At 38.5% G+C, this 24,748-nt stretch overlaps 1 protein-coding gene across 3 annotated transcripts in view; it reads left to right on the forward strand.

Moving 5' to 3' along the window:
* Nucleotides 1–24,748, forward strand: part of EFR3A (EFR3 homolog A) — a 165,694-nt gene that overhangs the window by 43,135 nt on the left and 97,811 nt on the right. For all 3 annotated transcript variants that reach the window (XM_050940803.1, XM_050940805.1, XM_050940804.1), the window contains 3 exons: nucleotides 17,249–17,325; nucleotides 19,894–20,021; nucleotides 22,159–22,309. In XM_050940803.1, the coding sequence (XP_050796760.1) occupies nucleotides 17,249–17,325; nucleotides 19,894–20,021; nucleotides 22,159–22,309 (356 nt within the window). The remainder of the gene's footprint in view (nucleotides 1–17,248; nucleotides 17,326–19,893; nucleotides 20,022–22,158; nucleotides 22,310–24,748) is intronic.

Genomic DNA, 24,748 nt, shown 5'->3' on the forward strand with positions numbered 1-24,748 from the left:
AAGTTGCACTTTCATGATAAAGAGATTGTACTACAGTACTTGTATGAAGTGGATTGAAAAATACTATTTCTTTTTTTTTTACAGAGCAAATATATTATTTTTGATTATAAATAAAGTGACCACTGTAGACTTTGTATTCTGTGTTGTAGTTGAAATCAATATCTTTGAAAATGTAGAAAACATGCAAAAATATATAAATAAATGGTATTCTGTTATTATTTAACAGCACGACTAATCATGATTAATATTTTTAATTGCTTGACAGTCCTAATATATACCTGTATGTTCAGTATATTTGATTTATTTCTTAATTTGGAAAATGTACCCAAATATCTCTAGGTGTGCACACCTAAGTTCCCTCTAAGCTGCGCGGCTGTGCAGCTGCCTATTAAGCCCCGCTCAGGGTTGCAGCGGGGAGAAGCGCGTCTCCCCCAGCATGAGGAATAGGGGTGCCTCTCCCTCAGCCCCAACTCAGCCCCAGCATGGACCTGCCACAGCAGGGGGGAGAGGTGCCTCTCCTTCCCCACACCCAGCCCAAGTGCTGCCGTTTGGGGAGAGTGCTGGTGGGAGTCCTCCCTCTGTCTCTTTCCCCGCTGTAGCACCCGAGCAGCCTGCATCTCAAACCCCTCATCCCTCACCCCTAGCCAGAGCCTGCACCCCAGCCCTCTGTCCCAGCCCTAAAACCCTCATCCCTGCTCCACCCTGGAGCCCTCTATTCCCCCCTCCCCCAGCATTCCAATCCTCTGCCCCAGCCCTGAGACCCCCCCCCACTCCAAATTCCTCAGCTCCTCCCCCTCCACATGAATTTTGTTGTGTGCACCAATATGGGGGTGATTTCTCACACATCACCCCCATATTGGTGCACATAACAAAATTCATTCCGCACATTCGTGGGACAAATTAGAGGGAACACCTATGCACACCTGCTTTAAAACAAATGTTAAATCTAACTAAATAGCACTCCTTCGTGGTCTTCCCTTCGCCGCTTCCCCTCAACTCTTCCCAGTGAGCACCTACCAGCTTCCCACACCCTTTGGGTTCCTCCAAGAAGTACTGTTTTTCTCCTCAGTCTTTCATAAACACACAACCTGAGGCCTGTACAAAAAGAGGGTCTGATTCTAAAAACACTTGAACATACATAACTTACATGCATAGTCCTCTTGAAGTTGGTGAAACTACTCATGTGACTAAAGTTAAACTCATGTAAATTTTTGCAGAGTTGAGCCTTAAATTGCGAGCGACAGTGAAATGCAAGTGGCAGCTGCAATTTGACTGTTTATTCTCACTGTTTTCAAACCAAAATAAGAGTCTGTAGAAATGGATTTGTGAAACGATGAAAGAAAACACAATTATAGTGGTGGTAGCTTAAGCTGCTGACTTCATAGGAGAATGTACACAAAAGAATGTTACCTAAACAAACCTGACCATTAAAAACTGACAAGGAATTCAAATCTTTAAGTCAATACTGCTCTGTTACCATGGTGAAAACTAAGTTTTGACCATATGCCAGGCTGGAAATGTCAGATCTAAGATATTCATTCTAAGAACCTTTCAAGAGAAATTAGTCTCCGATCTTCACTTCAGCAGGACCTTTGTTTCCTGGCTCTTTTAACTTTCAACTTTAAAATATCAATCTTCTTAAATAGGGAAAACACCTATAAAAAACACGAACATGGGTTCATACCCTAAGTATCTGTATAGCTCGTATCTTCATGGTGATGCCAATGTATGTGTTTAATTTCAAAATCTAATTCTATTCCTTTTTAATTGAAAAATTACTTTATCCTTGAAAAAGTAAAAATTCTATTCGAGAGACAAGATGGGTGAGTTAATCTTTTAATGGACCAACGTCTTTGGAGAAAGACGAGCTTTGAAGCTATGCAAAGCTTAATTTTCACTATCAGAAGTTAGTCCAAAAAAAATTACATTTTCCATCTTGTCTGTCTCAGACCCTTTGACCAACATGACTACAACACTGCAAACAAAATTCTATTTAGAAATTTGTGCTTAAGAACATAAGAACGACCGTACTGGGTCAGACCAAAGGTCTATCTAGCCCAGTATCTGTCTACCGACAGTGACCAATGCCAGGTGCCCCAGAGGAAGTGAACCTAACAGGCAATGATCAAGTGATCTCTCTCCTGCCATCCATCTCCATCCTCTGACAAACAGAGGCTTGGGACACCACTCCTTACCTTGTGCTTAAGATTTTATTTTAATAATTTTTGTACAGACATCGATTGTGGTAATTTCTACTTCCATATCCTCATCTGTTGACCACCCTGCCATTACCCTTAAGCTCCTTATTATATTTATTAAAAACTGAATCAAAGTATTTGCTTACATGTTGGACCATGCCTAGATTCTTTAATCTCCGCCCTGCTCTCAGTGCTTAGCTCTCCCACTTCTTATTTCCTTGAAGTGTTTTATAGCATGCATATTTTCTTTCTTTCTCTAAGATGATTAATTGATTCTGCATTATATTGTGACTTGATCAACCTTGACAAAAGTATTACACTGAAGATAGGTTAATATGCCCTAGTTTGCATGATCTATTTTCACATTTGTTGTATTAGTGGTATTACAATCTAAGAAGCAAAGTGCATGACATTTGGGTAATTCTGTACAGACCTGCTGATTTGTGGTCTAGAGACTCTTATGACATGGTTTTTAGAAAGGTGTGAGATTTCAAGGTGCTGACTCGGTAGTAGGAAAGGAGAAATGCTGTCGGAAGGAAATACAATCAGTGAGTTGAAAGAAATAAGTAAACCAGGATAAAAATGTATGAGGGAATCAAGAGCAACACTGGGGAGTGAGATGAAGGGTTGATGGCAGGAAAGTAGAGCAGCCAGCAGAACTGAGTAAAGGAATGTAATTGGAGAAGGAAAGAACTGGAGGTAATTGAATATTTCTATATAATGGATTGAAACTTTCTTAAGAGACCATCGAGAAGATGAAACCTGCATTGGGGATTCATTTGAATTGTTCGGTAGATTTGAAAGATGTCACAGCATAGTCTTAATGTGCTATGTGTGAGATAGATGAGAAGTTGAGATCTGCTGCTGAAATTTTTAGTTTATTTCTTTAAAAAATAACAAAAACAAAACAAACAACTTATTGCAACTGGAAGTCTGAGATCCAGACTAACCTATTGCCTTTGGAGCAGCCTGCAGCCATACCATGCTAAGCTGTTAGCATATCTGGTCTCTCAAGATATGGATGGCTAGATTGGGCTAGCCTGAGTCGGGCCACAACTTGGAAAGGCTATCCTAAGGAAAATGAAGGTGCTGTAGAAGCTGTGGTGCCAGTTTAGTAGCTGTCACTTTTCCTTTGTCTATATTAAATCCTCTAGCAATGGTGAAGTGAAGATAATGAGCACAGACTCACTCCATCTTTTGCTCTTTAGTGCCATCCAGACTGTATTGGGAGTAACTCGGCCGCAGAACAAATTTAATTTTTTCTTTGTTCTGGCAATGCTGATACAGACACCTGCTTAAGGTAAGAGTAAGCAACAGGTCTGTAGTCTTAGTTTGAACCTTTCTTCTTGGTGAACTACACAAGAAACCAGCCATTTCACTTTCAGCTATGGATGGGCAGTAAAAGTACACAAAGTCAGTGAGGTATTGGTTCCTAGATGCCTGAAAGAGAATAAATGACTGTCCTGTTAATTCTGGATCACAGAAAAAAGAAGTTATTTTCTTTTCAGGATTTCTGTAAACAGTGCATCTGTGTCTTGCGATTTTCAAGATCAGTAATTTATGCATTTGATATCTGTTAAAATACTAGTCTGTCTTTTGTGATCCTTACCGAATGACAGTCATACAATCTGCCTAATCTTCCTTCTCAACCCCTGCATGATATGTTAAGATATTTTCTGTGGCATAATAAAATTTGCAAAGAATTTTGGCATAGAGGTTTCTAAACTGAGACACTTATAAAAATATTTGTAGGACAAAGTTCTGAGAAAAATGAAAATAAAATTTGCTGGGATGCCTTGTGTGACATGATGGTGAAGTTCATGTCTGCTTGCACCTCCCCATATTCACTGGTATTTTGACAAAAGTTGCCAACTTTGTAAAAAAGATATTATAGTTGTTTGGATTAGGGTAGAGAATTCGGACTTTGACTGCTGAAGCTTATAAAACTGAAATGGAGAGCTTTCGTTTGTCATGTAACCGTGCCTATAAATTGTAAATCTTTCTTTTATTTCATGGTCCTGAGCAAAAACCTAGCATTTTTCACATAACAAAAGATTCTCAGGTGAGTGAGTCATCTGGTTGAAGTAAAGCTCTGATTTTATTACCAGGAGGATAACACTGAATGACTTTTCTAAATTACTGTGTTAGTAAAAAGATTTCCAACTGTTGAGTATATTGCAGCTTTACGAGCAGATACATTAGCTGAAACCAACTGAGCACCATTTGATCTGACCGAGGGCAAATCTGAACTTGTATCAGGATTTAATGTTGAATACGCTGCCGGCCCATTCGCCCTATTCTTTCTAGCAGAATACTCAAACATCCTAATAATAAACACCCTAACTGCCATCCTATTCCTAAACCCTGCCCACATCAGCAATACCCCAGAATTATTCTCCCTATCATTAACCTCAAAAGTAGTACTACTATCAGCAGGATTCCTATGAATCCAAGTCTTCCTACCCACGATTCCGATATGACCAAGTAATACATCTTCTATGAAAAAACTTCCTCCCAATTACCCTAGCATTATGCCTCTGACATATATCGATACCAACTGCTTTATCAGGGCTCCCACCAATACCGTAGGACATGTGCCTGAACTAAAGGATCACCTTGATAGGGTGAGTAATAGAGGTTAAAATCCCCTCGTCTCGTTAGAAAAATAGGACTTGAACCTACACCAGAGAGATCAAAACTCCCCACACTTCCATTATACTATATCCTAGTAAAGTCAGCTAATTAAGCTCTTGGGCCCATACCCCGAAAATGTTGGTTAAAATCCTTCCTATGCTAATGAACCCACATGCAAGCACAATCATCATTACAAGCCTAATCATAGGGCCACTACTCACAGTCTCTAGCAATCATTGAATCCTAGCATGAAGGGGCCTAGAAGTTAGCACCCAAGCCATTATCCCATCAATCGCCAAACAACACCACCCACGAGGAATCGAAGCAGCCACCAAATATTTCTTAACACAAGCAACCGCCTCAACATTAATCTTATTCTCTAGCATTATCAGTGCATGAACACTAGGCCAATGAGATATTACACAAATATCCAGCAACATCTCATGTACAATTCTCACCACAGCCCTAGCCATTAAACTAGGACTAGCCCCATTCCACTTTTGACTACCAGAAGTACTTCATGGAACCACTACAGCCTTAATCTTAACTACCTGACAAAAACTAGCACCACTATCCTTACTGGTAATAACGGCCCAATCTATAAACACGCCACTAATACTGACATTAGGATTAACATCTACCATTATTGGAGGATGAAATGGACTAAACCAAAGCCAATTACGAAAAATTATAGCATTCTCCTCTATCGCCCATCTAGGATGAATAGCCACAATCCTTACTTTATCCCCCATACTCATACTGCTCACATGCATCGTTATAACTTCTACAATATTCTTAATAATCAAACTCCTAGAAACAAACAAAATTTCCATTAACAACAACATCATGGACAAAGCTCCCAACACTAAACGCCACAATAATACTCATGTCATTAGCAGGTCTACCGCCACTAACAGGATTCATGCCCAAATGATTAATTATTCAAGAACTAACTAAACAACACATATTCATCAATGCCACTATAATGGCCCTTTTATCACTACTGAGCCTATTCTAGCTACGAATCTCATACTACGCAACCATTACATTATCCCCAAATTCTACCAACTATTCACAACAATGACGACACAAAACCAATCAAAAACATTATTTAGCCCCAATGACCACATTATCCCTTGCCCTACTTACAGTTGTACCCACCTTACTGACCATTATTTAGAAACTTAGGATCGGACCTATAAACCAGGGGCCTTCAAAGCCCCAAACAAGAGATAAAACCTCTTAGTTTCTGATAAGACCTATAAGACACTCTCTTATATCTCATGAATGCAACTCAAACACTTTAATTAAGCTAAGGCCTTACTAGAGAAATGGGCCTTGATCCCATAACAATTTAGTTAACAGCTAAACACCCAATCCAGTGGGCTTTTGCCTACTTTTCCCGCTCTATAAAAAGTGGGAAAACCCCGACACCGATAAAAGTGTAGCTTCAGATTTGCAATTTGACATGAATTTCACGACGGAGTTTGATAAGAAGAGGAATTAAACCTCTGTAAAAAGATCTACAGCCCAACGCTTAAACACTCAGCCATCTTACCTGTGTTTTTAACCCGCTGATTTTTTTTCTACTAACCATAAAGACATTGGCACCCTGTACTTGATTTTTGGGGCCTGAGCAGGAATAGTAAGCACAGCATTAAGCTAATTAATCCACGCAGAACTAAGCCAACCAGGGACCCTCCTAGGGGATGACCAAATTTACAATGTCATTGTTACAGCCCATGCCTTTATCACAATTTTCTTTATAGTTATACCAATTATAATTGGCGGCTTTGGAAAGTGACTTGTACCATTAATAACTGGAGCAATGAACCATAACAAGTTTTCACATCTGTGGCTGCAGTTGTCATTATGCACCATTCATGAGTTTTTATGTTTCAGGTCTGAGGCTGATTGAAGACTTTTTTTCCTAATAGCCATTCAGTACGCATTTCAAGACTGCTTAAGATAGTAGCATTGAATAGACCTGTCATAAACAGATGGTTAAGGGTTAATGCCTCTTTAACCTGTAGAGGGTTAAGAAGTTCACCTAGCCTAGCTAACACCTGATCAGAGGAACCAATGGGAGAACAAGATGTTTCAAAAGGAAGGAGGGATGTTTTTCCTTTATTTGGAGTTTCAGTTTCAGCTGGAGCGAAAAGGATCAAGGAACCAGCCTCTTATCAGAGTAGTAAGTTTTAGAAAGGAATAAACAGGTTTATGTTTATTTCTTTGTAACCTGTCTTATGCGATTAGAGGTAGAATCAAATTGAGTATTTGGGTATTTTTTTGTGTAACTAAATTTGTGCCCAGGGGAACATCCTCTGTGTTTTGAATCTGTTATCTGTGAGAGTAGCTGGTATGCTAATCTCTCCCAGCGGGTTTTCTTTTACCTTTCTTTTCTTTAATTAAAAGCTTTTTCTTAATACCTGATTGATTTTTCCTTGTTTTTAGAACCAAGGGGATTGGATCTGGACTCACCAGGGATTGGTGGGGAAGGGAGGGGGGATGGTTAATTTCTCCTTGTTTTAAGATCCAAGGGGTTTGGATCTGTGTTCACCAGGGAATTGGTGAAGTCCCTCAAAACTACCCAGGGAAAAAAGTAGTGGTTGGGGGATGGTGGCAGCGATACCAGACCTAAGCTGGTAATTAAGTTTAGAAGTGTCCATGCAGGTCCCCACATCTGTACCCTAAAGTTCAGAGTGGGGAAGGAACCTTGACAAGACCTTATTTAGAACTGTCTACATTCATTTGTAGTGATTTATTTTAACTTCTGACTTGTAGCAAACAATTACTGATCAACTCAGAATGTGGTGACAATCATATGTCTTCATGGAAAGTTTTGTGGAGTCTCCCATCAAGTTCAACAGATGAGTTGCAGTAACATATTATAGGTCATGAGATGAGTCCAAAGACCAATTTTGGGCCTGCATCCTTGTCTGCAAGCTTTCCACCATGTGAAAGTGCAGCCCCGCAGGGAAGGATGGAAAGTTTAAACTCCTTTAATTATCTTAGCATAATGTTGCTGGCTTCTGCCATTTTTTCTGATTTTATCCTGAGTTTAAAAAAGTTGCAGCAAACTGTTCCAGTGCAAGCAGAGAAGAAACACTAACCTCCCACTACCATTGTTTACTTTTCAGCATATTCCTGAAAAATAAATAAAAATAGAAAAATAAAAATAAATTAAAAAAATAAATGGGAAAGTGTGAAGTTTTAAAAATTTCATGCATGGTTTACAAAGGAAATGTTTTTTAAAAAAATCTATAATCACTGATGCTACTGGATGCCAGAAAGCTTTAGAAGCAGTTAGTTAATTTAAATATTGGAGTATTTAGTTAGGATTAGAATTTCTTATTATTAAAGCAGTCCATACAGTCCTTATAGTAAAAAATAAGATTAAAACATGTAATTTGTGGAGGAAACATGAAAAATTCCATGGAGGAAACATGCTTATAAGCAACTAGAATAAGCTTGCCAGAGTGCTATTTTTTTCCACTGGTTAGTGAATGAGATCATTGCTGTGAATCTCTTCTTTAGCAGTAATCTCAGTTAAATAGATGTTTGTGGTTTGCTCTGGATACCATTGAATATGAAGTTGAATTCAACTTCTCTGTATGGATATTGAAAGTTCTGTATGATCCTAGCTTCTTAAGAGATCAGTACTCTCTTCTTGTCCATGATTTCTCACAACTGCTGAACTCTAGTTGTATGCTGAAAATTTTGGCCAGTAAGGAAAACTAGTTAGTGCCAGAGACTCAGCTTTTACAGGAACTGGAAATATACTAGGGAACTCACTCCCAGGAGAGAGAAGAATGACTGTGAAACAAACTACACCTCTACCTCGATATAACGCTGTCCTCGGGAGCCAAAAAATCTTACCGCTTTATAGGTGAAACCGTGCTATATCGAACTTGTTTTGATCCACCAGAGTGCGCAGCCCCGCCCCTCCGGAGCACTGCTTTACCGCGTTATATCCACATTCATGTTATATTGGGTCGCATTATATTGAGGTAGAGGTATACTGCTACTTTCAGAATTCATTGCAAACCTCTTTTCTTCATAAACACAAAACACATCCATTCAACACAAACATGAACAAGCAAACAGAACCTATAACTAATCAAGTTGTTTTTTTCAAGACTAGGAAGGATGGAGACTGTTTCTTCTATTTTTAATTCTTGGGAGGCACTTAGGCTGATTGGGAGGGGCCATAAAAAAGCCTAGGTAATATCAGAATAACAGTAAGTGGAGACACACTCTTTGTTCAGATTGTGAATGAAAAGATCTTCTCCGTCAAAACTGTAAGATTTTGACAAAGATTCTTATAGGTAAGAGGCCGGGGAAAAAACTCTGGCATGTGATAGAGGCACATTTTTTTTTTTTTTTTTTTTTTTTTACTTACTTATTTTTTTTAACTGAGGGAGAAAAATGCTATTTGGCTGTTCCGAACTTCTTTGTAGCTGTCTTAACTTAAAAAGCAAATCCTAAAACTTGCAGTGTGCATTAATTAAGCCTTTTATGTTAAAGCCAGGTTAAATTTGTTAAGATGTTTCTGTTCATGAATTGCAGTTAAATATTTCACTTTGTTATATAACTTTTCATTACACCAAATTCAATGGATTGGGGTTTTACTCTTGTGATTTGCAGTATAATGGGATTTAGTCATGTGGTCAGCTTTTTGAACAAACTAAGCGGCAATCTCCATGCAATTCAGTCTTTTTTACTCTGTAAAACTGAGTAGTCAATAATTAGAATACCATTCAAATCTAGCATGGTTAGATTTATAATAGTTTTGAAGGGGCTTCTAAAAGCACTTCAGTGGATGTTTCTTTTAGTCTACCACAAGTGACTATCATGTGGGAGACAAAAGGATAAAATAATGCAAGGACATAGGAATGCATTTTTAAAAAAAAAACTCTTGTAAATATTTAACCATAAGTGGAATTTCTACTCAAGCAGTCTTCGCTGCACCAAGGCATCTGTGAGAAGAGTCTTTATAATGGATTTAAATTTAGTAATACCCTCATAAGAACATAAGAATGGCCATACTGGGTCAGACCAAAGGTCCATCTAGCCCAGTATCCTGTCTTCCGACAGTGGCCAATGCCAGGTGCTTCAGAGGGAATGAACAGAACAGGTAATCATCAAGTGATTGTCCCCTGTTGCCCATTTCTAGCTTCTGGCAAACAGAAGCTGCCCATCCTGGCCAATAGCCATTGATGGACCTTGTGACACTGCACCCCATATTCTTCGCAGTGATATTATTATTATTATTATGACCTAATTATATTGTATTTTATGCAAGATAAGTCATGTGAGGTGCCATTGGACATGTTATGAGTTATTGAATTTGATTATCCTGTTTGTATGCATGTATCATTTTTGTATATGAAGTTATGAATATTGACTATGTATCTGTATTCCAAATGTGAAGTTTCACGTGGGTATCGTCCACTAGACAAGATACTTTCAGTCTAGATAGTGGGTGGGGAAGGGCCTATTCGAGGCAGTGGGCTATTAGGAAAAAACGATAGGTCTTAGGAAAAGCTTATCTACCACCTGGTGAGCTTTCCTGTGAATGCTCCAGACTGCCTGTGAGTGATGGCTGCTATAACTCTACAAGAACATGATGAGACTACATCTTGGGATGTCACTATTTTTCCACATACTGGTCTGGGAACGAAGCTTTGGAACAAAGCGTTCCCACCATATGCAAAAGCTATGTAAAGCAGGGAGTGACATCATTGGTCTTAACTCCTCACACAAGAAGATGCCTAAAAACACTTGAGGAACAAAGACTGAACTGGGGGAAGTGCTAGACCCCAGCTAAGGGGATTTCTAGCCTGTGAATGATACACCTGGGGATTTCAAGCTATAAAGCAAGTGCAGCTTGCCCTTTAAAAAATTTACAGCCTGCTTGTATCATTTCTTAGGGTGAGAATCTGCTATTCATATCCAATCTATTTAGTATATTAAGTTTACTTTGCGTTTTTTTGTTTATTTGTCAGGTAGTCTGCTTTGATCTGTTTGCTATCACTTATAATCACCTTATCTTTGCTTTATCTAAACCAGTGTTTGGGAATCACCCCTCAGGGGCAAAAGGCTGTTGCATATTCTTCTCCACGTTAAGGGAGGGGGCAAATTTTGTGAGCTTATGCTATACAGTTCCCTGTGCAGCGCAAGATGGTATAATTTTGGGTTTATACTCCAGAGGGGGTATGTACCTGAGGAGCTGGGAATAGCTTTCCCATGCAGGGGCTGGTCAGAGAGCCTGCTTGTAACTGCAGCTGGGTGTGTCTCTACCTGTACGTATGCTGGTGAAAGTGCAGGCTTGGAGGGCTTTGTAGCTTGTCACAGCAGTACAGTGTGAGAAGGAGCCCAGGCTGGTGGGTCAGGGAGCTCAGTAGTACACCAGTTCCATGTGATACCCTGGGGGAACCCGTCACAGACCTATCGTCTATGTATTCATCTAGTTCTTGTTTAAACCCTGTTATAGTCTCGACCTTCGCAACATCCTCTGGCAAGCAGTTCCACAGGTTGATTGTGCATTGTATTGCAAAATACTTCATTTTGTTTGTTTTAAATCTGCTGCCTATTAATTTCCTTTGGTGAACCCCTAGTTCTTGTGTTATGAGAAGGAGTAAATAACACTTCCTTATTTACTTTCTCCACACCAGTCATGATTTCATAGACCTCTTTCATATCCCCCCTTAGTCGTCTCTTTTCCAAGCTGAAAAGTCCCAATCTTCTTAATCGTTCCTCATATAGAAACTGTTCCATATACCGCCTTTGCTTAAACTATAAGGTGTTATATACAGGTAGCTCTAATGTGATTAGTCTCCTGACTTTTAATAGGTGTCCCTGTCCTTAAAATTTAATATTCTTGTTTAAAAGTCTGTTTTTTAAGGCTTTCTTATTAGCCAGGAATTTATTTAAAAATATGATAAACTTGCTAAATATACCAAAAGAAATCCAAATTGGTTTGATACTACCACTGTAAAGTGATATACAGCTGCAGAATTAGCACAGGTTTTCCTAAACTAGACTATTTCTCTCTCCTGTCATCTCTCATACAAATGGAAGGCTATACATTATATGAAAGTTTGATTTAATGAGTCTAGTCATCTCAACTCATTCATACTATATCGTGTGTACAGTGGTGGTGCTAACAGAATTTGATACTTGGGTTGTCCCGTGTTTGGTAGCTTTATGTTGATGTCACACGAAGAGCTAATTAGATACTTTTACAGTCTTCTAGTACATTACATGAATACTGCTAAACTGAGCTGAAAAGATACAGAACTGTTGAAAAAGGACAGCTAAAAAGACTAGAATAAGTGGAAAGTAACCTCGCATACAGGATGAGGCAATACGTTGAAGTTCCGACAGTTGAACAGGAAAATACTTATGACTACAATCCTGCATGGGAGCCAAGTCCATTTATGCATTTGGGTAGGTGGGGAAAAAATCACTTACTATTTTGATGTTATGCAACATTTCTCACTGTATGGTTTGTAGAATATGTTTTTATTTAAAAAACAAAAGAGAATGCTCTTAGTACATACTTAACATGTAGACTATGAAATCTTGATTTCAGAGGATATATATTTGAATACTAGGAAAATGTGTACTGTTTAAGCTAGTGTTAATCTACTTTGTAAAACTTTTACATGGAATATAATGTACTGATATAGCTTTTTCCACTGACCTAACTTCAAGTTTCATGTATTTATGTGCTTATGAATATTCTTTTCCCCATTCTATTTTTTTGCCATAAGCAAACCAGTTCAGGGCACAAAAGCATGCCAGAATCTTTTTCTTTGTTCCTGTTGCTCAGATGGTAAAATGTAATAAATACAACACAATTGAAAGATACTGTGGGAAATCTGCAATGGGGAAAAGGTAAAATGGACATCTTTCAAGTCTACTGTACTACTGTGTTTAGTTTGGCAAATTCATTTGGTTGAACAAAATTCAGTGTGGTGAATATCCTCCCCACAAAGGGCAGCAATTGTGTCCTGTTTGTCACATGTTCTGGCTGCCAGAATGAGTCAGCAGAACAGCTCATAAATAAGCGTCAAGATCAAATCCTCTGTTGTTCTACATTCAGATTATATAGCTTCAGTTGTGAAAAACACTGTTTTTAGGCTTGCTGTTGTAGTTCTTGGTATAGAAGAGATGCCTTTGGTACTGAGCTTTTAATTTGGCCTTTTTTGACAGTAAATGGAAGAAAGGGAAACAAGTATGTAAAAGATGATTAAAAGAGAAAATCTTTATTGGAATGAACAGTATTTTCATTAACTAAACATTTGAATAGCTGTATGGCAAATATGTATTGAGTGAGTGGGTGGGTGGGTTGGTTGGTAGGTAGGTATACAGATAAATACAGAAAACAATCTCAAATTATTTTGCTAAAGTGTGGGGCCCAAACTTGGATACTCACCTCCAGCTGAGGTGCTGAATAGAGCAGAACCATTACTTCCCATATCTTACATATGACACTTTGGTTAATACACCCTATAATATTTGCCTTTTTCACAGTTACATCCAGCTGTTGACTCATATTCAATTTGTGATGCACTACAACCTCCAGATTCTTTTCAGCAGTACTACTACCTAGGTAGTTATTAGCCATTTTTAGATGTGTATTGGGTTTTTCTTTCCTAATAGTAGTACTTTGCACTTGCCTTTATTGAATTCATCTTGTTGATTTCAGAACAATTCTCCAATTTTCAAGGTCATTTTGAATTCTAATCCTGTCCTCCAAGTACTTGCAACTCCTCCCATTTTGGTGTCATCCACAAATTTTATAAGCATGCTCTCCACTCCATTAGCCAAGTCATTAATGAAAATGGACAGATTCCTGCGGGACTCCACTAGATACTTCCTCCCAGTTTGACAGCGAACTGTTCATAACACTCTGAATACTGTCTTTTAACCAGTTGTGCACCCACCTTGTGGTAATTTCATGTAGACCACATTTCCCTAGTTTGCTTATGATGATCTTTGCTTCAAATTTTTAGTATTCTATATGTACCTGAGTTAGCCAGCTGTTGCAAATTCAGTCTTGTTCCCTTTCTTTAATCAATATCAAATATTACAAAATGTTGTACTGTACAAAACAGGTTTCTTTAAGATATTTGTAGATGTCTTTTTAAAAAAAATCATGTAAATCACTTGGTTAATATTTTGATGTGGTGCTGTGGAGGATTCTTGTGAAATGTAGAAAGTTTTTCCTCAGTCCTATAGTGAAGTAATATTTCTGTTCTCATCCCTATCTGGTGCTGTGGAAATTATTATACTGTGTTTTAAACTATGTATTCATGAATGAATCAAAAGACTGATGAAAGTAGACTGAAGGACCAAGTGCTTCAAAACAAATTGTTGTAAGTTTCACAAGTTACATAAGATAAAAACAATAAATTAAATTGTCAGAAAATGGGCATAACTGAAATTGAATGGAAAGTTTAATTATTAGGAGGGAGAGAAGAGGTGGATAGGGTAACAGTATCTAGTGCTGTACAGTCTCTGTAATGGAGAGGGATACAGCAAAATTAGACAAGGAGTTGTGTATCTATTACAGCTCCTCTTGGCTGGTAGAAAGCAAGAGTGGAAAATTCCTGACCAGTTATTGAGTTTGAAACCAGCGGATAGCTTATACTTGGACCTCCCATACATCTTGTTGAACGATAAATGTGGCTAAAAATGACAGGTTTCTCAGTTGCATAGAGATCCAAATATTGAGTAAAGTCAGACAACTACAGATATAACCTTCAACATACACACCTATCCCCTCGTAAACACTCTCCCTACCCCCAAACAAATGAACTGCAGTCATCAAGGTAGTAACAAGAGATTAAGTCTGTTTTGTTTTAATGTGGGTGTCATTTTCCCTTAGCAACCTTGATGTTTTAGCAAAGTTTTTGTATATTTGTGTTAGATGTTAGGAAGGGGATCCGATTGGTGGGCATCTAATCTCCTCTGACATGTTCACTACCCCCATTATATTGCTTGCTGTTTGAGTAGGTATTGTTTTTTTGAGAGGCAGGCTCCCACTGATTTTTGTGGACGATTACTAATACTCGCTTATCTCTAAATGGCTCCTTTGCTTCAGAGCTGCTCTACTGTGGATCTGGGACTTGACCAATGGGTTGGAATCACATCATATCTGACCCATTTCTGGAATAATTTAAAACTAGATTAGATAAAGTGCTTAAAAATACTGCAGGGAATAAATCTGCACTGGTAGAGGAATGTACCAGATGGCTAGCTGGCTATATTCCATTTTTTATTTTAAATGTGCATTATTCCTTTAATTGATGTTTCTTGTCGTGTAAGTTATAATGAGTTTTTATTCCTTTGAACAATCTGGTTGTGCTCAACCCCAGAAAAAAATGAACTATACCTAACCCATATCCTCTTGTCTTTGTGAACAGGAAATGTGATGTGTGTTGCTTATTTTGATAGAGAGACTGCATATTTTAATCTAAGACTCTTGATGTATCCGAATAGAACATCGTCAGTGCAGTTGACAGTGGAAAAGGGGCAAGAAGATGGAGGACCAGGCATTTTTAAAAGTGTAGTTTCATTTAGTTGTCTTAATAGCCTACAAATGATTGAAAGACTAAATAAAGCCCAGTTCCCTCAGCCTTTCCTCATCAGTCATGTGCCCCAGCCTTCTAATCATTTTCTTGCCTTCTTTCCAATTTGTCCACATCCTTTCTGTAGTGGGGGACTCAAAACTGGACACAAAACTCCAGATGTGGCCTCCCTAGTGCCAAATAGAGGAGAATAATCACGTCGCTCAATCTGTTGGCAGTGCTCCTGCTAATGCAGCCCAATATGCCGTTGGCTTTCTTGGCAGCAGGGGCACACTGTTTATTCATTTCCAGCTTCTCGTCAACTGTAAACCCCAGGTCCTTTTCTGAAGAACTGCCGCTTAGCCAGTCGGTCCCTAACCTGTAGCAGTGAATGGGATTCTTTCTTCCTAAGTGAAGGGCTCTTCATTTGTCATTCTTGAACTTCATCAGATTTCTTTTGGCCCAATCCTCCAATTTGTCTAGGTCACTCTGGACCGTATCCCTACCCTCCAGCATATATACCTCTCCCCCTCAGCTTAGTGTCATCCGTGAACTTGTCGATAGTGCAATCCATCCCATCATCCAGATCATTAATGAAGATGTTGAATAAAACCGACCCCAGGACAAACCCCTGGGGTATTCTGCTTGATATCGGCTGTCTACTAGACATGGAGCTGTTCCTTACCATCTGACCCCGATGATCTAGCCAGCTTTCTATCCACCGTATTTTTCCCCTAGATCCCTAAATGGTGGACCTATGGCAAAATCTGTCTGGGGATTGGTCCTGCTTTGAGCCGGTTGGACCCCCCTGAGTCAGCAAGTTAGAGCACTATAAAATATAAGTGCAGACAAGCCCTTACAACCTAGGGATGCAGAAAAACATCATACCCTTCCTTTCAGTCTTTGGGGGGGCAACTGCACTGGGGCTGAAAAAGTGGTAAATAGTGGAATTTACCCACCTAGCTGAGTTGCTTCCCCCTTCTGCTGCAGAGATTATAATAGCTGCTAGTTGTAATCTCTCTGCTTTTCCTGGAGATGCTTTCATGTGTGAGTGTAGGAGTCTCTAACTTTCCCCACAGTCCATTCCTTCACTTACTGGCTATTGGGGGGAAAAACTGCTGTTCTAAAAGGTGGATTTAGGGAGGAAACTGCCAATGCTCCCTCCTGGCAGCAGATCAAGAGGTTATTGTGAGGAGGTGATTTCGCTGCTTGACTGCCTCTGTTTAATCCAGATGCTATGTGTCTTGCCCCACTCCTCCAGATGAAAGTTTTTAACTTTCAGGCCCTGGAGTAGGGTAGGCCCATGCACTACAATTCTTTATGCCAATGCACATCATCTTCTGGTGGAATTGTTGCCTGTTATCTTTCTGGCAGATACTTCTTCCTAAGGAAAACATGAGAAGGTGTGCAAAAAATGAGCTATATTACAATATTCATTTTTTTGTTTGACTCACTTTACATAAATGACAGTTTTCTAGAAAGTGAGGTTGCAGAGTATAGTTACCGTTTAACTTTGCAGCTGTTTTTTCCTGTATGTGTAGCCCATACACCTTCTGGGTATGGTGCTTTGTCCCCCTCTAGTGGCACCAATACTACTTAGCTAATGCTGTAGCAGACTCAGTCTCTAAGAGCCATGTGGCTTTGGCTCATGCAGTAGAATTTCATGCACTAAGTTTCAGAGATCCCAGGTTGGATCTTGCCGACGACCTGGGTCTGTTAGTGTGACATATGCTTGTAGTCTTCCTCTCTTAAATGACTCTATACAGCTTCTAAAATATTCACCTTCTAATAACCTGGTTTTGTTTTGTTTTGTTTTTTGGCAAATGTTTTTCCCAGGAGTATGCTGTTGCTGTGCTGCTTTGCGCCCTCGTTACAAACGTCTAGTGGATAACATATTCCCCGAAGACCCCAAAGTAAGTAATAATTTAATTAAACCTTAACCAAAATTCTGAATTTGAATCTTCTTTGTTTACTAAAATATTGTAACGGAAATAGTAATATTTTGTAACTAACATACTTTCTGGAGAAGGAAAGACATTAACTTTGTCATCTGCCAGAGCATTCTCCAGTAAGAGAGAAAACTGAAAAGTTGTCATCCAACTGTTTGGATCACAAATATTTGATATTAAACAGGATTTTTGTTCAGATATGACCACACGTTTGAACGTGTTTCCTTTTCTCTGTATGCCTAGCAATTCTTTATTTTGTGTCTTTTTGAAATATGTAGTTTGGTTCACCCAATGGATTATGATTCAATTGTTTTTCATCTTTAGTTGTCCACATGTGTTGGTTTATTGTGACTTCATTTGGATACACAGAGTAGAAACCCTTTTATACCATGTTCCTTGAAAATATAGTTCCTTGTTAAGTACTGATGGTGCTAAATATCTAATACAGCTGAATGTTTGAAACTAGTCCGGAGTTTCTGTAAATGGTGGAAGATCACTTTCAATGTCTTATCAGATTTGTACTACTTTTTTTATTTTTTTTCTTAAAAATGAAGGATATAAACAGTATGGAGTCATGTGTAGGTCCGGCATATGTCTGAGAGAATGTGCAGCATGTATGTTCTTCCTAGAAGATCTGCTATTATCACTGTGGGCTAGCTATCTAAGTTTTTTGTAAAATATGGGCTCTAGGGTAGAGTTGTTCTTTTCTGTGGATCTGATATCTTCAAAGCATGGATTTTTTTTCAAGAGGAAATAGTTATTCAGACGTAAATTCTGTTGACCTACAAGAGGGCAATACTGATGGTCTGTTTTCCATATACAGTCATAGAAACCAAATACTTCTTTAAACATGTTTGGTACTGTTAGTATAGAGAGACGTCTCTGAACATCTAAAGTCAGACTTGCCTTACTAGTGCTGTGTGTGCTCTCAAAAGCAGCCCTGATGCAGCAATCCATCAGAGTCTCCTATTGTGCTGGTGTGTGCACAAGGTGGGGGAGGGCAGGATGTTGTCCAGCCCACAAGTTATGACACCGCGAATGGTTGTACTCCTAACTTTACATGTTAAAATGTTAATTATTGCCTGATATCTAACTGTGATCTATTTAGTCCTCTTGGGCATCTTGATACTAAAGATTTTTCTTTTTCTAATGACTCTTTTAATATATGGTGAACATTCTCTCCTGTGACTGTTCACAAATAAGTTAATCATTCTTGTCAGACTTTGAGAGAAAATACCCTTCTTTTATATAATTAATATTTAATTTGACTTAAATTGTTAGTTGTGAATGAATGAATCTGAAATATTGTTGTTTAAAAACTGTGCTGTTTGCTGAACTGCCAATTAAACTGCTTTGTAGTGTAAAATAAGTTGGATGATAGTAGGCAATCACAGATCAGTTATGCAGCCAGAAAGGGGACTTTAACAGGAGTACAATTTACTGCACCAGTAGCTCTGCAGGAATGTAGTTATTGCTTTCAGGGTTACAGTGTGGCATATCTAATCACATTACTGTATGTTCTTCCATATTCTGTGATCCCAATATTTTCCAATTTATTTAAACATGAAATTATCAAAGTGTAGAAGAAGTGAAGAAAAATTCCTACACAATGATCTGGTCAGTCTCCCCTTGAAGCTGATGCTGGTGTACAAAAAGGAACCACAATTTTAAAGATGATACTCTAGTGGAGGAGGACTGAAACTTCTGGTTGAAGGGGTTGAGGCCCTGAGCGTGGCTAGACTTTCACCTTGATGTCAGTGAGAGAACTGGACAAAAAGCTTAAAAAAAAAAAATCATGAGTAATCCCTTTTTCACTGAAAAAAATTAAGAAAAATGTGTATTGTCTACCAGCTCTAATAGGTTATTCAAATAAGCTATATATTTTAATCCCTGTTTCATCTTGACTCTAAAAATTAACCAGTGATAATGCTGAGTACGTTTTGTATGTCAATAACTGTAGTTGGTACTGATATTTCTAACTATCAGGTGGCTTCAGCTCCCTAAACACTAGCTGTAATACAGACAAATATGGAAAGCAGTGGCCTTGTACAGAGAAGAGTCAGAACTGTTAAGGCATGATATTCGAGCAATGAAACTTTTAGACTGCAATTCAGTTGCATAAAAACAATTTTACCCTGAAAGGATTAACTTGACACTCTCTCTTTTGAAGTGTTTTTTATTGTAGTAATGGCTTTTTGAAGAACTGTTAAGTAACAGAAATAGGACTTCAGGAAAAATAGTGTGTCTCAAGAATGATGTCACAGCTCACCCATAATCTGCCTTTGTTGGAAGGGAGAACACTGACCATATACTTCTCTGAGAAGTACTGGGCTTAATCTTTTATTTTGCAATTTCTGTATTTTAGGCCCTGAACAAGCTTGTTAATGAACTATTTAACATATTCTAGTAAAATGGAATGTTCTAGTTTGTATTAGCCCAAAACCTGTACTTTGAACTGGAAAAATGTAAGATATTTCAGAAGCTTAAAACTGTTCCTGTGAATTAAAAAAACAAAATTTGTCTCGTTCTTAGGATGGTCTTGTTAAAGCTGATATGGAGAAGCTGACTTTTTATGCAGTTTCTGCACCAGAGAAGCTGGATCGAATTGGAGCTTACCTAGCAGAGAGACTGAGCAGAGATGTTGTCAGACATCGCTACGGGTAAGGAATTCGGTCACTGTATAAATACAGATGCTGAAAGCTGTTTTCCCCTATCATTATTCTGGTTCATTTTACAAGACATATAGAGTCAGAACCTTGGCTATTCATGCTGATGGGTAGGGGATAGCTATTATATTTTTATTTTTTAGCCAAAATATATTAAAAGTAAAGTGAATTATGAAGTTATAGGCAATGTTGGATGTGAAAATGACCTGGATTTACAAGTCAAACTTCTAGACTCAGCAGGACATATTTTCCACTATACTAAGTGTGTTTTCATTTAATATATATGTTAGGATATAGCTATTCAGGCCTGTGTGCAAAGGCCTTTACTTTAAGAACGTAGGTGTATTCTTATCACTTAGCTAGTTATAGAGGTATAAAAGAAAGAATCAAAGATCACTGTCTGTGTAATGGCCTTCTCTTATTGTGACAGGCTAAGGCCTTCAGCTAAGATGTAGTTAGACCCCCATAAGCTGGGAAGTGTATGGTCACATCGAAATAGGGTGCTGTTAGGAATACAATCCTGCCCTGATATTTATCACTTCCAGAGAAAGGGAAGAGCCTAGAAGATAGCATCCTGTCTGGCAAGAACTCACTTATCAATAGACACAGCTGGAAAACCCTTATGTCTGTATAGATATAGTTGTGAAATCCTCACTTCTGTATTGTTTTGTATGTTTATTTGCATGGTCTCTGTCTGGTTCTATAATTGTTTCTATCTGCTGTATAATTAATTTTGGGTGCAAACCAATTAAGATGCTGGGGTATAATTGGTTAAATAACCATGTTACAGTATGTTAGGATTGGTTAGTTAAATTTCAGTAAAATGATTGGTTAAGGTATAGCTAAGCAAAATGCAGGTTTTACTATATAGTCTGCAGTCAATCAGGAGGTGGGGGGGAGAAATGGGAACAGAGACCGGGGACGGGGGAATTAAAATCATGTCTTGCTAAAGGGGAAGATGGGAACAGGGACACAGGCAAGGCTCTGTGGTGTCAGAGCTGGGAAGGGGGACACTGAGGAAGGAAACTAGAATCGTGCTTGCTGGAAGTTCACCTCAATAAACATCGAATTGTTTGCACCTTTGGACTTTGGGTATTGTTGCTGTCTGTTCATGCGAGAAGGACCAGGGAAGTAAGAGGGTGAAGGAATAAGCCCCCTAACAATATATCCTTCACTTCTTCTGTTGGAGCTATAATTGTTATATAAGCTAATTATCTGACTTCACAGGTGATTGTCCTTAATACTTAAGCTAAATTAATCCTCCTGACCCCAGAGGAACAGGTTGGAAATGGTCTTTCTTGTACCTTCCCAAAGAGAGAAAATAGGGGAGAGGAATATATAGTGAAAGTAGAGAGAGGAAGAGATCATGAAGTTGAAAGAGATTAAAAAAAATGAAACAGACAACACATGGAATTGGAAGGAAGAGCTCAGTGGTTTGAGCATTGGCCTGCTAAACCCAGAGTTGTGAGCTCAGTCCTTGAGGGGGCCACTTAGGGATCTGGGGCAAAATCAGTACTTGGTTCTGCTAGTGAAGGCAGAGGGCTGGACTGATGACCTTTCAGAGTCCCTTCCGGTATTATGAGATAGGTAAGAGAATGTTGTTGCTACCTGGCAGTTATCATTGAAGATAAAGAAGTACAGATGTAAAAACAACTGTAAGAATTTTTTTTATGGAAACGGTCAGTATGTGAGTGACAGTAAACACCCCTCCTGATCAGCACTCTTCCCTTTCACTAACATGCTCTATGTAGATTGAGATGTCTCCTTACACTGTGGAAGTTTAGATACATTGCTGTCTTGTCATACTGGGATTTTGATAGACTGAAGGCCCCCTACTGACTGGAAGGATGGTGCCTTTAATACAAAAGAAAAAGTAGGAAAAATAAGATTTAAAAAATATCTGTAGAGGAATACCAAGAAATCTTTACTTTCTTTGATTTGTCTTCAAAAATATACTTCTGAAATAAGTGGAGAATATTAGGGTGATGTGCCTTACACCTGTCTGACATTTTGTTTTTTTCTTTTCAGTTTTTGTAATATGGGCTTAAATAAAAGCATATAAAAGTTTAGGCCAAGGTAAATATGACACACAATGTGCATCTGTATGGATCTCTTCTCCATTTGCTTTCAGGTATGTTTTAATCGCCATGGAGGCACTGGACCAACTTTTAATGGCTTGCCATTCTCAAAGCATTAAACCATTTGTGGAAAGTTTCCTTCAGATGGTGGCCAAGCTTCTAGAGTCAGGGGAACCAAAGCTGCAAGTTCTTGGAACCAATTCTGTGAGTAAACAGTTTGCTAACCCAAATCTGAATCAAGTTCATAGAAGATTGGAGGGGGTGAGAGATTGTCATGCCAGATGTTCAGTTGGTGTTCAATCAAAGGAAAAAAATTAATGAAAGCCTGAGGCTGCATGTAGTTAGTGCCTGTATGACTCATGTGAATGTATCTATAAGCAGCTTAACTGTCAAAATAATCCTTATCTTTGGATATTTATCCTACTAAAAGTATAAAATGATTTTCATAGTAAAAGTTGGAGGTGAATGCCTTACTCATGAATGCAACTAATTTTATTTGGTCTTTTCCACTTTATAAGGTCCATCCAGTCTTCCTCTGTTTTCACAGTAGATTCTGCTTAATAGCAATCCCAATATTAACAGCCTTCATTTAATAGTAACATATCGTCGTGAACAGCTCCCAATCTCTTGACTTCAATGTTAATGGGATTCGGATATTGGCAGCAGTCATGCAACTTAAATCTCTTTTTGGAAGAAAGTCCCTGGCTGCAGTGCTTTTGCAGTGCTTGTTGTATTAATTTAGATGGAATAAATGGGCTAAAGGTGTTAAAAATAATCATGTCACCGTCCAGTGTTAAACAATATCCAGGGTTTGGCATACAGAGACCTCAGCTTACTTATTACCATGGCAAATACACTATTAAAAATCCTTTGTACCTTTATTAAAGATACAGAAAAGAAGGAAAAATAGTTAAAGCATTTGAAATATAAAATATTAAATAATGCTTTCATTTTAACAAATCCTTTGTTTTCTTTCCCTTTCACTGGAGAGTTTTAGAAAGAAAAACTCGCTTGATTGATAAGTATCAAAGATGGTGTTAATTGTCCTTTTGGGAAAAGAGAAGTTTAAGATTGGTTGAAGCTGTTGTTGCTACTGTGTGAAAGTCTGATTCCATTTCGTGCCAGCTGGTGGTTGGGTTAAGCTGGAGTTTGTGGGGGGGTGGTATTCTCTGGAACTTTTTTCCTCTGGCCCGGTCTGGTCAGGACATTTCTCAGGATTAGGATGATGAAGGCCCAACGTCACAGTACATGGTGGGGTTGGCAGCCATGATGGTGAAGCTTACTTCTGTAGCCTCCCTTCTGTTCTTGTTTCTGTATTTTCTTTCCTCCTAAGTCTTTCTTTATGGTGTCAAAGTTAGAATCAGGGCTCACAATTTGTCAGACCACTCTGTTTTATTAGCACAGCGCTCTGCCAATAACACCCAGATAATGTGAGTAGCCATGCAAGACCCAAACAGTCTTATTTATACAGATAAAAGAGCGGGAATTAGATGAAGGGACAAAGAAAGCAAAACAGTAAAATTCACCTGGGGTACAGCGTGCATATCCTACTTCCTTACTAACTCTTATCGATCTAAGGCTAATACTTCACCAATTGCCCTTAAACGGTGCAATTGTTCTATGTTAATGTCTGTATTCCTGACATCTGGATTGCAGCATTCCAGCAATTTTGCTTAAAGGTACAGACAGCATTTCTTTAATCCTTTCTGTTTTCACAATATAATTCATTATACTTTCACAATGGACTCAAAAAGGGTGTGTGATTGGTGAAATAGCCCATCCCCTCTTCATTTCATCCCCCAGTTAGGCCTAATACCCAACACACCAGTTTTTGCTTCTTAATTTCTAGGCTTTTACCAAGAATGATTTCAGCATAGTACGTACTATGTACTATAGTAAATACGTCCTAGAATATTCAAGGAGCTGGCTGAGGCGGTATCTGAGCTGTTAGTGATTATCTTTGAAAAATTCATGGAAGATGGGCAAATATAGTACCCATCTATTAAAAATGGAATAAGGACAACATGGGGAATTAAACACCAATCATCTTAACTTCAATACCCAGAAAGATAATGGAGCAAATAATTAAGCAATCCGTTTACAGACACCTAGAAGATAATAAGGTGATAAGTAACTGTCAGCATGGATCTTCAAGAACAAATCATGTCAAACCAACCTAACAGCTTTTTTGACAAGGTAACAAGCCTTGTGGATAGGATGGAAGCAGATGTGGTATATCTTGATTTTAGTAAGTCTCTTGATACTTTCTCACATGACCTTGTCGTAAACAAACTAGGGAATACAGCCTAGGTGAAGCTATTATAAGGTGGGTGCGTAATTGGTTGGAAAACCATTCCCAGAGAGTAGTTATCAGTGGTTCACAGCCAAGGGCATATTAAGTGGGGTCTCACAGGGATCAGTTTTGGGTCCAGTTCTTTTCAATATCTTCATCAGTGATTCAGATAATTGCATAGAGAGTACACTTACAAAGTTTGTGGACAATATCAAGCCAAGAGGGGTTGCAAGTGCTTTGGAAGATGGGATTAAAATTCAAAATGATCCAGACAAACTGGAGAAATGGTCTGACATAAATCGAATGAAATTCAATAAGGACAAATGCCAAGTACTGTACTTCGGAAGGAA

This window comes from Gopherus flavomarginatus, chromosome 2 (assembly GCF_025201925.1).
Source record: "Gopherus flavomarginatus isolate rGopFla2 chromosome 2, rGopFla2.mat.asm, whole genome shotgun sequence".
NCBI lineage: Eukaryota > Metazoa > Chordata > Testudines > Testudinidae > Gopherus > Gopherus flavomarginatus.